Source organism: Sorex araneus, chromosome X, assembly GCF_027595985.1.
Source record: "Sorex araneus isolate mSorAra2 chromosome X, mSorAra2.pri, whole genome shotgun sequence".
In the NCBI taxonomy this organism is placed as follows: domain Eukaryota; kingdom Metazoa; phylum Chordata; class Mammalia; order Eulipotyphla; family Soricidae; genus Sorex; species Sorex araneus.
In genome coordinates this window covers 203,610,167-203,625,232 of record NC_073313.1, presented here as the reverse complement: position 1 = coordinate 203,625,232, position 15,066 = coordinate 203,610,167, and the positions used below count along the sequence as shown (strand labels likewise).

Here is a 15,066-nt window from a genome sequence, read left to right as displayed (position 1 = left end):
ACAACAGCTAGGTGCTCAGGAGACTAAGCAGTGCAGCCATCAAATCCAATGCCTTATTCATGCAAGGCAAGTTCTCTACCACAAAGCCACACCCTAGCCCACATGTCTAATTACCTTTTACTTTGTGGGGGGTGGGTGAGTTTGTGGTCACACCCATCAGTGCTCAGTGGCTATTACTGGTTTTGGTTCTGTTCTCAGGAGTGACCCCTGGTGTTATTTGAAGGGCCATACATAGTATTGGGGATTGAACTAGGGTTGGCTAAACTGATTTGTACTATCTGTACTATCTCTCCAGCCCAGATGTTTGATTCTTAAGACAAGGTCATATCACACAGAGCTAAGAAACATTTATCTCTAAGATGGGAAATAATGCTTGCCTATATTAGATATAAAAATTAATTGCTTAGGGGGCTAGAGAGAACACAGAGGGTAGGGCAATTGTCTTGCATGTGGCTAACCTAGGTGTGATCCCAGGCATCCTATATGGTCCCTGAGCACCAACAGGAGTAATTCCTAATGCAGAGCCAGGAGTAACCCCTGAGCATCACTGAGTGTGGCCCAAAACCCAAACCAAAATTAATTGCTCAAAATACTCTTCATTTCTGTTTTGGTCAAAGGCATCATTATTCTTTTGAAGTCCATTTTTTTTTTTTTTGCTTTTTGGGTCACACCTGGCGATGCACAGGGGTTACTCCTGGCTCTACACTCAGGAATCACCCCTGGCCGTGCTCAGGGGACCATATGGGATGCTGGGATTCGAACCCGGGTCGGCCGCGTGCAAGGCAAACGCCCTACCCGCTGTGCTATCGCTCCAGCCCCTGAAGTCCATTTTTTTTCCTCAGTGCAATCTGAAAACATTATCCTCATATCTATATTTATGATAGAAAATTAGAACAATTACAAAAGGGACACTAGGAGTGTTGTACATATTGTGTCTACATATAAAAAAATTCCTGTAGCTTTTTTCTTCCATGCTTCCCTACTGAAAATAACAAACACTAAAAAGCTTTTTGATTGCAAAAGAAATTTATACTAAATCAAGAAAAAAATTCTATTAATGGGAGAAAATATTCATGTACCTACATCTTATAAAGGGTTAATATCCAGGATATAAAAAATATTCACAAAACCCAGTTTAAAAAGCTTAAAAACATGGGGCTGGAGTGATAACACAGTGGGTAGGGCGTTTGCCTTGCACGCGGCCGACCCGGGTTCAATCCCCAGCATCCCATATGGTCCCCTGAGCACCGCCAGGAGTAATTTCTGAGTGCAGAGCCGGGAGTAACCCCTGTGCATTGCCAGGTGTGACTTAAAAAGCAAAAAAAAAAAAAAAAAAAGTTTAAAAACAGGGAAGAGGATAGAGAGAAATAGTATGGGATTAAGGCATTTGCCATGCGTGTGGCCATCCCCAGTTCAGTTCCTATGCTAAAGCTGATCCCTAAGCACCACCAGTGGTGACCCCTTAGTACAGAGCAGGAACAGATTCTAACCACTAACAGGTATGGCCCCCCAAAATAAAACAACAAAAGGGGTTGGGGGAAGAAGAACTGACAGACATTTCTCCAAGGACAATACATATAGATGAACAATGTGCACATAAAAAAATGTTCATTATCACTGACTTCCAGGAAATACAAATCAAAATGGCAAAGAGATATCACTATACACCAGTGAGAATAGCCTATATCAAAAAGTTCAGAAACAAATACATTCAGGGATTTGGAGAAAAAGGAACCTCATTCAGTGTTGGTGAGACTGCAAATTAGTATGGCCTCTGTGAAAAATAATATGGAGATTTCTCAAAAAGTTAAACACATAACTACCATAAGAGCCAACAATTTCACTCCTAACTATCTACCCAAAGAACACTTATCTATCCTTGAACTGTTTCAAGGATAAAGAAATTGTGTTAAACATGCACAACAGAATGCTACTACGTAGTTATAAGATGAAGTCTTTCCTTTCGCTGCAACATGAATGGAATTGAAGATTTTTATGTTAAGTCAGAAGGAGAAGGCCAGATAGCAGATGATCTCACTCAAATAAATTAAAAAGATCAGGCTAGAGTGATAGTATAGCGTGTAAGGTGCTTTCTTTGTGTGCAGCTGACCCAGATTTGATCTCCAGCATGCCATGGAGCACCGCCAGGACGAATCACCCCTGAGCATCGTCAGGTGTGAACTCAAAACAAACAAAAACCTCTTCCCATTTCCAAGTAACATAAATACATGTTTCCATTTGAGCAGTTGCATAGGTTCATTTTCTATATTTAAAACACTACTTTGGAAAATATTTTGGTTTAAGATAAAAAAGAAAAAAGCAGTTTTATTTTATTCTTAGTTTTATTTTTATATTCACAAAAAATTTTATGTACTATTTTTAAATAATCCAAAAATTTCTTTTTTTCTTCTCAGTTTTGTTTCTTTTATTTATTTATTTTTTAATGTATCACCCTGAGGTACAGTTAGACTTACATACTTTTGTGCTTATGCTTCAGTCATACAATGATCAAGTACTTATCCCTCCACCAGTGCCCATTCTCTACCACTAATGTTCCCAGTATCCCTTTATCACCCCAAAATTTCTTACCAATATTTTTAATAACTTAAAATTTATATATGTATAAATTTTTAAATGTGTATACATGTTATACATGTATGCAAGTATATATATGTATGTGTATATATATAATTTTGGGGAGGGTCACCCATGGCATTGCTCAGGGAGTAAGTCCAGACACTGCTGGGTGTGACTCCAATATTAAACAAAACAAAAAAGTTGATAACAATGTAAAAAGAGAAGACCTCAGGAACCATCCAGCCAAACACAAAACAATCACAAAATTCTATAAGGAAATATCCAAATCCGCCTTGTACAATTGGAAAAAATATCCTTTGATTAACAAAATGATCCACATTGGTTATCTAAAAATGAATGAATTTCTCTTTTACTATTACTGTTTTGGCAGCTGGCTTAAGAATATTCAGCAGAATTATTTATGAATTTTCAGTAGACTTATGTTTTATAAACTTTATCCTTCAAAGTATTTTTAAATAATTGTATGTTCTGAATATCTTTGGAATATTTGTAATAGAGATTAGAGGAACCCAGCATCATACTTTATTTTTATTTCTTTTGCTTTTTGGGTCACACATAGTGATGTTTAGAGGTTACTCCTGGCTCTACACTCAGGGATTACTCCTGGCAGTGCTCAGGTGTACCATATAGAATGCTGGGGATTGAACTCGAGTTCGCCGCATGCAAGTCAAATGCCCTACCCGCTGCACTATTGCTCAGGCCCAGAATCATACTTTTAAACTTTATCCCCTAAACCTTCATATATGATAGCATTACTTTAAAAATATTTAACAATACATAAAGTATTACCTTACCTATGCACTGCGATCACTGAAGTAAAAAGTCTAGGACTTCCAGGAACTAAATTTGTAAATATAAACTCAAAACGAGTACTGTTACATTTTGTTAGTATGTAAAGAGCTTCCGTCTGGCCTCGTAATTTCTGTAAGGGCAAATTTATTTAAAAGTTTGGATTTATTCTTTAAAAGCTCAGAGAAAAATCATTTAAAAGGTCAAAGCAAATTCCTCATTCACGTTGAGAACAAATATCAACCTCAAATGGTTGTTTCATCACATATATATTTCAGTAAGATTTTTTAAACTTACAGAGTTGGCAGTCCTTGTTGTAATACTCAATACGCAGTTATAACCGATAGCTAAAATTAAAAAGCAAAGATTTTAAAGACTATGATACAATAAATGGAGGGGTAAAATCTATACAGAACTTTATAAAGTTGAGATCTTAAACATATAAAAACAAAACTTACAAATTTTTATGAGTAATTACAAATTTAAGTTAAATCACTAAAACTGGAGAGCCAATTCTGTCTGTAAGCAAACAAAAAATATACAGAATATCAAACAAAGGAAGTTTACTTTTCTAAAACCTCCATGGTATTATTATTAACTAAAAGTTTAACACAGCTATATCAAGAAGAAAAGTCTGTAAATAAAATAATCTTTAAAAATACATGAGGGGCTGGAGCAATAGCACAGCGGGTAGGGCGTTTGCCTTGCACGCGGCCGACCTGGGTTCGATTCCCAGCATCCCATATGGTCCCCTGAGCACCGCTGGGAGTAATTCCTGAGTGTAAAGCCAGGAGTAATCCCTGAGCATCGCTGGGTGTGACCCAAAAAGCAAAAAAAAAATAAATAAATAAAAAAAAATAAATAAAAATACATGAGACAAGGGCTGGAATGATAGGACAGAGGGAACAGCTCTTGCCTTACATGCAGCTGATCCCCGGCATTCCACAGGGTTCCCTGAGGAATAATTCCCTCAGGAATAATTCCTGAGTGCAGAGCACCACCAGGTTTAGCCCAAAAATTAAAATATTGAAATAAGTGACACAAAGTTGAACAAACAACGAAAGCCCGCATAGGAGTATTGATCAGTGCTTCTCAACTAGGGATTATTTGACTCAAGTGTAACTCCAGGATACTCGAAGGGGCTACTGATGAATCATGTAAATAGAGGGTGACAGCAGGAAACTAAGGGACCAACTGGTAGGACAGGGGGCCACAGAAGGGGAAGTAAAACAATCAAAAGGGAGCCACAACTGTATAAAAAAAGTTGCCAAAGATAAACAAAAACCAAAAATCAATATAAAAGTACTAATGTCTTAGTTTTCTGAAAGGTACAATAGAAAGACTGAAAAATACTTCTTTTGCATTCATACATAGTCAGTCTCGGGTTGGTAAAGGGTTTCTGAAGTTTAATCACTGTCAGTTTTCCACATATTCCTTGTATAGCATTTTTGAAATCAAAATCCACTATGCAAATTCACATAACAAGGAGTCCTTTATTATGTGTTTGTTACCTGACAAAATACTTACAAAGATTGACTCTGGGTAGAGACAAAGAGTGCCAGATAATTCTTAAATTTGTTACTAAGAGTCTACCTAAAACAAAGCAAAAACAGAGGAAATCAAAAGAGGTAAACTCAAGGACCCATTTTTGTAGTACTGAATGAAGTGGATATGAAACTGCTATTATTAGAATTTTTATAATTTAATTATTTATTTTGTGGGGGGATCATTTGAGCCACACCCAATGGTAGTGAGAGCTACTCCTGGCTCTGTACTTGAAGTAAGTGATGCTTCTTATGATGCTCAAGGGACCAGACAGAGCTAGGGATCAAACTCAAGGTGAACGCATGCAAGGAAAATACTTTGATCTCTCTCCCCTTAATATTTTCTTTACAAAGTTGTTTTCATGACTTGTTACTATAGATACACATTTATATTTTCCTTATGCCATTTCACCTTGGTAACACTATACTAACAACTGGACTACTGGGTTCAGGACACCCAGTTGTTCTTTTTTTGTTTGTTTGTTTTGTGGGGTTTTTGAGAAGCCACACCCTGCAATGCTCAAGGATGACTCCTGACTCTGCACTCAGGAATCATTCTTGGTGGTACTTGGGGAACCATAAAGGATACTGGGGGTTAAACCCAGGTTGGCCATGTGCGAAAAAAGCGCCCTATTCACTGTACTACTGCTCAGGCCCCCAATTATTCTTTTCCTTTAAAAATTTTTTTTCATTGGGTAAGTGGATAAACGTGGAAAGTATCATGTTAAGTGAAATGAGTCAGAAAGAGAGAGACAGACATAGAAAGATCGCACTCATCTGTGGAATATAAAGTAACAGAGTAGGAGACTAACACCCAAGAGTAGTAGAGATAAGGACCAGGAGGTCTGCTCCACAGCCTGGAAACTGGCCTTACATGCTGGGGGAAAAGGCAGCTCAGATAGAGAAGAGAACACCAAGTAGAAGATGTTGGGAGGACACATTCAGGTTGGAAGATGTGATCTGAAAGCAGACCATAGACTGAACGTGAAGGCCACTCAATACCTCTATTGCAAACTATAACACCCAAAAAGAGAGAGAACAAAAGGGAATGCCCTGCCACAGAGGCAGGGTGGGGTGGTGGGGATGGGGTAGGGATGGTGGGAGGGATACTGGGAACATTGTTGGAGTAGAAGGGGCACTGGTGGAGGGATGGGTAAACGATCACTGTATGACTGAAATGCAAACATGAAAGTTCATAAGTTTGTAACCATACCTCATGGTGATTCATTAATAAAAAATTCAAAAAATTTTTGTTTAGTTTTTGGGGCCACACCTGGCTGTGCTCAGGGGTTACTTCTGGCTTTGTACTCAGGAATCACTGGTAGAAGGCTAAGGAACCACATATGGTGACAGGAACTGAACCTGGGTCAGCTGTGTGCAAGGCAAGTGTCCTATCTGTGGTGCTACATCTCTGGCCCACTGATTCTTTTATTATTTTCTATTATAAGTTTCTAAGAAAAATTATAAAGTGGGAAGAATTTAAACCTATAAAACCACTGACTTTGAGTCAAAGAGGTAGTTTAATGAGTTGAGTGCATGCTCTGTATGCAAGAGAACTGGGTTTAATCCTGGGCACCACATGGTCCCTTGGGCACTGCCAGGAGTAAACCTAGAGCATCAGCCTAGAATAGTTTCTGAACACTTGTAGGTGTGGCCATGCCCCCTCCCATAAAACCAAAGCAACCAAACAACAACAACAAAAACCAAAAAAACCAATAATAACACCCCCCCCAACGAAAAACCCCACTGACCAACTCTATATACCTGCTTTACTGCCTTTACTACATCTCTAAAATATAACGGCATTCTTGTGCTTCTCTTTTCTGCTACAGAAACCTACCCTCTTGGGGGCTAGAGCAATAGCACAGCGGGTAGGGCATTTGCCTTGCCAATAGCCGACCTGGGTTTGATTCCCAGCATCCCATATGGTCCCCAGGAGTAATTCCTGAGTGCAGAACCAGGAGTAACCCCTGTGCATTACTGGGTGCGACCCAACAAGCAAAAAACAAAACAAACAAACAAACAAACAAAAAACAAACCAAAAAACCCAAAAAACCTATCCTCTTGCTCCAAACCAAGTACTAATGCATGAACTTTTTCCCCCTGTCCTCCCAGGCACCAAAACATAACTTTCTTTCTCTTTCCTCCTACCTCCTATCAGCTAATCTGATCATTTCAAGTCAGGATACTTACAGTTGAAGTGGATTAAATGAGCTAATCTTTTGGGATATTTATAGTTTAAACAGGAGGATCTCCTCCTGGACTTGGCACTGCCTTAACTTGGTAACTTTATTTTTGGGTCACACCTGGTGATGCACAGGGGTTATTCCTGGCTCATGCACTCAGGAATCACTCCTGGCAATGCTCGGGGGACCATATGGGATGCTGAGAACCCGAGTCAGCAGCATGCAAGGCAAACGCCCTATCCTCTGTGCTATTGTTCCACCCCTTAACTTGGTAATTTTCAAGCTGCTAAAGGCAAGGAGATGGCTAGAAGTAAGGTTCATCCCATTTCCTACCTTCTTATTAATCAGCATCTCTGTACATGCCTGCAAAGAGCCTCAACAAAGGTATCTTTTCTTTTTCTATTTTTTTTTTGGCAGGGGGTCTGTGGGGTATGGGTTAGGTGGGGGAGCCACGCCTGGTGGTACTCGGGGGTTACTCTTGGCTCTGCATTGAGGAATGCATTCTGCATTCTGGACAGAGAAGTGTTTTGCTCTTCCTACTCCAAAGTATTAGTAAAGCATTATTTACTCAATATTTGAAAATTCAAAAAACAAAAAGTCTTATACCACAGTCTATTTATACTTGACGAAAGGACATTACAGTTCTTTAATCTAAGGACCACCAAACTTTCTTCTGGTTTTGTCAAGTTAATTTAATTTAGATTTTGTCAAGAAGCAGTCATCTGAAGGAAATGGTCACTCTGGGAGCTGAAAGGAGGTAAAAGAGATATGCATGATACCCTCTCAGTAACAATACTGCAAACTATGGTTTCTGAAAGGAAAAAAGAAACCTGTGTTGAGGCTCTTTGCAGGCATGTACAGAGATGCTGGTTAATAAGAAGGTAGGAAATGGAATCAACCTTGCTCCTAGCCATCTCCTTGCCTTTCAGCAGCTTGAAAGTTACCAAGAAAAGGAAAAAGTGCCTACCAAAGATGCATACTGGGGGAGAGAAGGGAAAGAGAGGATACCGGTGAAGGGAAGGGGACACTGGTGAAGGGATTGGTGCTGGAACACTGTATGCCTAAAACTTTGAATAACTCTGTAACTTTGTACTCATGTGATTCAATAAATTAAAACACATTATCTATCCTTGAGATACTTCAGTCATCAAAGACACAAATTTAAGACTTTTTGTTTGCTCCGAGATCTCTGTTCCTCTCTCTCACCTGGGCTTGGCTGACACTAGAAAGTGTTCCATTTATAAATGACATTTATAAATGAGATCAGAAATATAAAATACATTAGAAAGTAAACTCACCTCTATCTCCATTATTTCCCTTAGTGTCTTCAATTGAATCTAAACAATCAATAAGGACTTCTCCAGGTCTTGTTTTCATTTGTCTGAAATAAACACAGCTGCTTTAATTTTACTGCTACAACTACACCTACTTAGAATCAATTTAGAAATGACATATGTATTTTAAAGCAGGCAATTGTATAAAAGATACAATACCAACTGCTCTTGATGTCTTCAAGAACACAGAGAGGAGATCTGGAGTGATTGGGAATACAGAGAATAAAACAGAACCAGAAAGAGGTCACAGGTGCTGGAAAAGAGAGAAACTGGCTAAAGATCAGGAAAAAAAGGAAAAAAAAAAGAAAAGAAAAAAGATCAGGAAAAGAGAAAAAGAAAATATGGGAAGCGGCTGGAGATACAGTGTAGAGGATAAGGGACTTACATTGCATGTGGCCTAACCAGGGGTGATTTCCGACATCATATATAATCCCCTGAGCAACATCAGGAAGAGATTTCAGAGTACAGAGTCAGGAGTGGCCCATGAGCACAAGCAGGTGTGGGCCAACCATCTCCCCAACTCTGATAGGGCTGGAGCGATAGCACAGCGGTTGGGCTTTCAACTTGCACGTGGCTAACCCGAGTTCGATTCCTCCGCCCCTCTCGGAGAGACCGGCAAGCTACCAAGAGTATCGAGCCTACGCGCCAGAGCCTGGCAAGCTACCGTGCCTATTGGATATGCCAAAAACAGTAACAATAAGTCTCTCAATGAGAGACATTACTGGCGCCCGCTCAAACAAATTGATGAGCAACGGGATGACAGTGATAGACAGTGATGATAGTAGAAAGACTAAGTTAGCTGGGAAAGGTGGCCTCTATTGAGAGGCATTTGAGAAATACAGTGGATAGGTAAGAAGGAATCAGATTATGGAGCCACTTGAATACCAAATGGAGAAGTAGACCCCTTATCCTGTGGACACTTGAGAAAAGTCCTATTTTATTTTATTTTTTAAATTGAATCACCGTGAGATACAGTTGTGAAGCTTTCATGTTTGAGTTTCACATCCCTCCACCAGTGCATATTTTCCACCACCAATGTCCCCAGTATATCCCCCCTTCCCAACCCTCCCCCTGCCTCCATGGCAGACAATTTCCCCTACACTCTCTCTCTACTTTTGGGCATTATGAAAACCCTGGTTTTTGAGTACAATAAACAAGTTCCCCCAGGTTTTTGACTAGAAGAAACAAGGTCCGACAGCTATGAAGGGGACAGGATAAAGCACCTGTGCAGAATCAAGACTTAGAAAATAATCACATGAAGGAAATAAAGTAAATCATAGTTTTATTTTATTTTTAGCTTTTTGGTCACACCTGGTGATGCACAGGGGTTACTCTTGGCTCTGCACTCATGAATTACTCCTGACAGGGGAGCAGACGCTGGGGATCGAACCAGACAGACTGCATGCAAGGCAATGCCTTGCCTGCTGTACTATCTCTACAGCCCCTAAATCATAATTTTAAGACAATACATTGTAGAGCATAAAAAAATTTAACAGTTTACAACTTTGAATTGGATCATTTTAAAACTATCTTGCTCCTCTTTTACTATTTACCTATAGAAAGGTACCTGCTACTAATTCTTAAAATATCTGAAAACCAAGTTAGGATTAGGAATCTAGCACAACTCAATCTAAAAACTTAAATCAGTATTTCCTGGGCCATCTAAACACACTCTCAACATAAGGAACCTTAAGAACTGACTAAGAAGCTCCATACCATGAAGTCAGGAACCTTAGTTTTACTATTTTCTAACATGTAACTGCCCAACATGGTTTGTGGAGCGGCTACTCCAAGCCAGGTTGCCCTAGGTGGTGCTGGGTGGTAGTGCTGGAGTTGGGTGGTAGTGGTGAGGGTGGAGGGGTACGAAATCTAGAACCCCGCCAGCTCGTAGCGCTTGCTGCACTCACCCCCTGAACCACCTTCCAGGCGGTGGGCGGCAAAGAACAATACTCCTGGCTCTTCAGTGTCGGGAATTCAACCCAGGGTCTCACTCACAAGCAAAGCGCGCACTCTACCACTGAGCTACATCCCTGGTCCTTGTCGCTTTCCTAAAAGCAGGTCATTGTCCAAAACGACGGGCTCCAAATGAGGGCTCTTTCTGCCAGCTGGTGATTTATATGAACCACAGACGGGACCGAACTCCGAACGAGGTTGCCGGGTTAGGAATTTCGGAGAAGGCTCCCTCCCATCTTCCTTCCCTCACTTGGCAGAGGATGCCCACAAAGGCCAAGGGATGGTTCCACGGGCCCATGCGCGCGTCACTCCGGTTCCCCCTTAGGTGGACCTGGTGGCCGTGGAGTCTCTACCCTCAGTTCCTTTCACAGGACCAACAGCCCAGGGTGACCCGGGGCTCGCGAAGCCCAGGGGACTCCTCAGTGTCCGCGCTCACCAGCCTAGCCTGGCCGCTCAGGCCCCACGCTACCAGGGCCGCGAGCTGCCGCGGCGCTGCCCCCTCCCGCGGGCCGGCATCGCCCCGCCGCGCCCTCTGCGGGCCCCGGGGCTGCTAGGCAATCTCAGAGACTCACTGCGAGGACACGTCGAAACGGACGTCGCGATCCTCCCAAAGCGCGTCCAGCACCGACATGGTGACTGATGGCCGAGGCCCGAGCTCTATGCGGAGCTAAAAGGTTGGGCGGCGTCGTGCCGGCTCCATGGCAACGGGTACGACGTCTACGGCGAGCGAAGAGACTCAAACTTCCTTGAGAGCGCGCGCGCGCACTTTCTTTGGCACTATTGCATCATTTAGCGGATGTGACACGTGCCGTGGTATCTGGAGAGTCGAAGAAGTCGAGGTGACCCAGGGCCATGTGTTTGACATCTGGGCGACCTTTCCCCAAACAAGTCCTTCAGGCATCCATTTTCCTCATATTTCTTTACGCAAAAACACTAAATCAGTCCCTGCCTGGGCCCCTGGACATGATTTCTTCATGTCTATCTCCTGGACTCCTGCCACGCTCTTGGACTTCCTGCACTTCACTCAGAGGCTCTGAGTCCCGCGCACCGTCCGCCCCCACTCTTGCCCCCCCCCCACCCCCGCGGACCCCACCGCCTCAAACCCCATTCTATCTGGAGCTCTGCCCCTTTGTCATTTAAGTCTCAGCTCTTATATCAGCCGAGATGCTCCCTGATTTCCCCCCTGCGGTTCTACTCTACGCACCCCAAGGTCAGGACTTCACCAGTCCGGTTAGCTTTTAGCAGTGCCTAGATCACAGTTAGGTACTGAATAATCACTTTTTCCTGTGTCTTTCTGATGTTTGGTATTTGGGCCGCACCTTAAGATGTTTGGGAGCTACTCAAGGGTGTTGCCTAAAGAACCATGCGGTGCCATGGATGGAACTGAGGCTTCCACCGGCGGACTGTGTCCTCCAGACCTGCCAGTTATCGCCTCACCTCCATAAATACTTCTTGAGTCTAAGTATTGTTTCTGTCCAGTGTAAAATGTTGGCAGTGAATTAATTATGCAAGGTAGATCAATTCCAGCTTTTGGGGGAAATGGGACCATTAGAGCAGAGAGGAAAGGCTATGTACTTCTACTGTCTTCCTACCAAAATACCTATTTCTGTAATAGATGCAGTGCCCGTGTCTTGATGCTGTAAGTAAAGGGAAGGAATAGACCTCTTCTTTTCCTAATGTTAATATCCCTCCAATCAGATCAATTTAGAAATCAATTGCTGTTCAAAGTAAACTAATGTAATTCCATTCACCTTACTTCAGCATTTCTTAACCTTTATAAGGTTGAATCTCTTGATATCTTTATAGTTATTAAGATAATATAAATATAATTATTTATATAAATCAACAGATATATAATCTAGATAACAAACCTATATTATATAATTTACTTATATAAATAAATATATAGATCTCGCAGGGCAGAGCCCTGGCAAGCTCTTCGTGGCGTATTTGATATGCCAAATACAGTAACAATGATGGGTCTCATTACCCTTACCCTGAAAGAGCCTCCAATGCGGTACTTCCGGGAAGGATGAGTAAAGAGAGGCTGCTAAAATCTCAGGACTAGGATGAATGGAGATATTACTGGCGCCAGCTTGAGCAAATAGATGATCAATGGGATGACAGTGGTACAGTGATTTATATAAATAACTATATGGACTGGAGTGATAGCACAGCGGGTAGGGCATTTGCCTTGCACTTGGCTGACCCGGGTTGGATTCCTCTGTCCCTCTTAGAGAGCCCAGCAAGCTACCGAGAGTATCCCACCTGCACAGCAAAGCCTGGCAAGCTCCTGTGGTGTATTCAATATGCCAAAAATAGTAAAGTCTCACAATGGAGACGTTACTGGTGCCCACTCGAGCAAATTGATGAAAACGGGACGACAGTGCTATACAGTGCTAAATAAATATATAATCTAGATAATATAAAGCTATATTATCTAGAATTCTTATCTATATTATTTAGAACACTACTTCACACTGTTTACCCATGGCCAGACAGTCTGAATGATCAAACCTCATGTTTCCAGTACATGCTTGTGCTTTTCTTTTTTGAGGAGGAGCTCCTCAGGGCTGGGAGCCATTCCCTGCAATACTTAGGAATGGTGGTAGAACTTTGGACTGAAGGAAGGGCCTCATGAATACAAGCATAAACTCCCTACTTTGAACTATTTCCTCAAATTTACTTGTGTGCTTATGTTATATACTCTTCTCTTGAAAGAAACTATTAGGCTATCAATATATACTGCAAAACCAATATTTACAATAGTGGAAATTTATAATTGCATTTATTATAAATTTATAAAACTATTTATAAAAATAGTATTTATTTAATATTTATACATGTCGGGGGGGGATTTGGGCCACATACAGCTGCACTCAGGAACTATTTCTGGCTCTGGTGCAGAAGTGGTCTCTGGTGGTACTCAGTACTCAGGGGACCATATAAGATGGTGGAAATTCATGCCTGAGTTAATGAAATGCAAGACAAGTGCCTTAACCCCTGTACTATCTCTCCAGTCCTATATCCACATTGTATACATTGTACTATTTGTATTATAAAATATAAATTTTCATCTCATACCTCTAAAGTAGATGTTCTGGGGTGTCCTAAATTATTTTAATAGCATGCCATTAATAATACATAGTGACACATTTAGGAGGTTATTAATTTGTCTTAAAATATGATTTGTGTATTGAAATTGAGCTTCAATGCTCAATAGGCTGGTAAAATTGCAACGCTTTACAGTATTAAACATAAACATTATAAATGGAATCAGTTTAATTGTTATTGTTCTTTCATACAAATCCCAAACACAAAAACAGTCTGATGATGCTGGAACTATTTACAGTACATTAATCACCAGGTTAAATTTTAAACATTAAAGAGGTTATTGAATGAATAAAAAAGTTATTGTCTATTTCTTAGAATTTCCATTGTGTATTGATTGTAACATAATGAGTAGAGCTTAGAAAATCCATTTTGGAGGTTGAAGAAACACTACGTCAGTAAAATACTAACCTTGCATGTGGCCCACCTGGTTTTGATCCCTGGCACCACAGATGGTCCCCTGAGCACCATTAAGAGTGATGCCTAAGTGCAGAACCAGGAGTAAGCCCTGAGCATATCTGGGTACAGCCCCCAAACCAGAAAAATAAAAAAAGACTAAAGTTCAACAAAGACATTCGACTTTTTTCTTCCCAGACCTATTCTATGTTATTTCTTTTTTTTTTTTCTTTTTGGGTCACACCCGGCAATGCACAGGGGTTACTTCTGGCTCATGCACTCAGGAATTATCCTGGCAGTGCTCAGGGGACCATATGGGATGCTGGGAATCGAACTCAGGTCGGCCTCATGCAAGGCAAACGCCCTACCCGTTGTGCTATCGCTCCAGCCCCTATGTTATTTCTGAATATGTTGACATGCACATTTTTTTAATTAATCTCTCTTTTAAAAAAATTTAAAAATGTAAAATATTTTTATGAATCACCATGAGGTACAGTTACAGACTTACAAACTTTCGGTCGTGCATACTACAATTGAGTACCCATCCCTCCACCAGTGCCCGTTCTCCACCACCGATGTTCCCAGTATCCTTCCCAGCTTCCACCCTGCTCGTGCCCCAGCCCCCACCATCTCTGTGGCAGGTGCATTCCCTTTTACTCTCTCTCTCTTTCCTTTAGGGTGTTGTGGTCTGCAATGCAAGTATTGAATGGCCATCATGATCAGTCTATAGTCTACTTTCAGCACACTTCCCATCCCGAGCAGGCCCTCTAAACACCCCTTTACTTGGTGTTCCCTTGTCTATCTGAGCTGCCTTTTCTCCCAGCATGTGAGGCTGGCTTACAAGGAGTGGAGCAAACCTCTTGGTACTTATCTCTACTATTCTTGGGTGTTAATCTTCCATTCTGTTACTTTATATTCCACAGATGAGTACAATCTTTCTATGTCCCTCTCTTTCTGGCTCATTTCACTTAACATGATACACATCTCAAATGTATAACAAAATAAAAGGAATCATGCTATGCATGTTGTTCTGCAGTGTAGGTATCAATTTAGTAGCACATGATAGCAACATGAACTTACTGATTAGGTCAGACTTAATCTCTTCATTTTAAAAACTGGGATCATTGGACTACCAGAACCACAGGGAACCAACCC

General features: G+C 41.3%; 1 protein-coding gene across 3 annotated transcripts in view; it reads right to left on the bottom strand.

The window, feature by feature from the left end:
- The window catches only part of BBS5 (Bardet-Biedl syndrome 5), a 34,240-nt gene extending 23,129 nt beyond the window's left edge, over positions 1–11,111 (bottom strand). Inside the window, exons 1-6 of one of the 3 annotated variants that reach the window (XM_055122123.1) lie at positions 10,977–11,102; positions 8,611–8,704; positions 8,416–8,498; positions 4,915–4,980; positions 3,685–3,734; positions 3,393–3,520 (exon numbers count right to left, since the gene is read on the bottom strand). In XM_055122123.1, the coding sequence (XP_054978098.1) occupies positions 3,393–3,520; positions 3,685–3,734; positions 4,915–4,980; positions 8,416–8,494 (323 nt within the window). In that variant the 5' untranslated portion in view covers positions 8,495–8,498; positions 8,611–8,704; positions 10,977–11,102. Of the gene's footprint in view, positions 1–3,392; positions 3,521–3,684; positions 3,735–4,914; positions 4,981–8,415; positions 8,499–8,610; positions 8,725–10,976 lie in introns of all 3 variants that reach the window. The other 2 variants (XM_055122124.1, XM_004601135.2) reach the window with 2 other exon arrangements.
- Between the last annotated feature and the right edge of the window lie 3,955 nt (positions 11,112–15,066).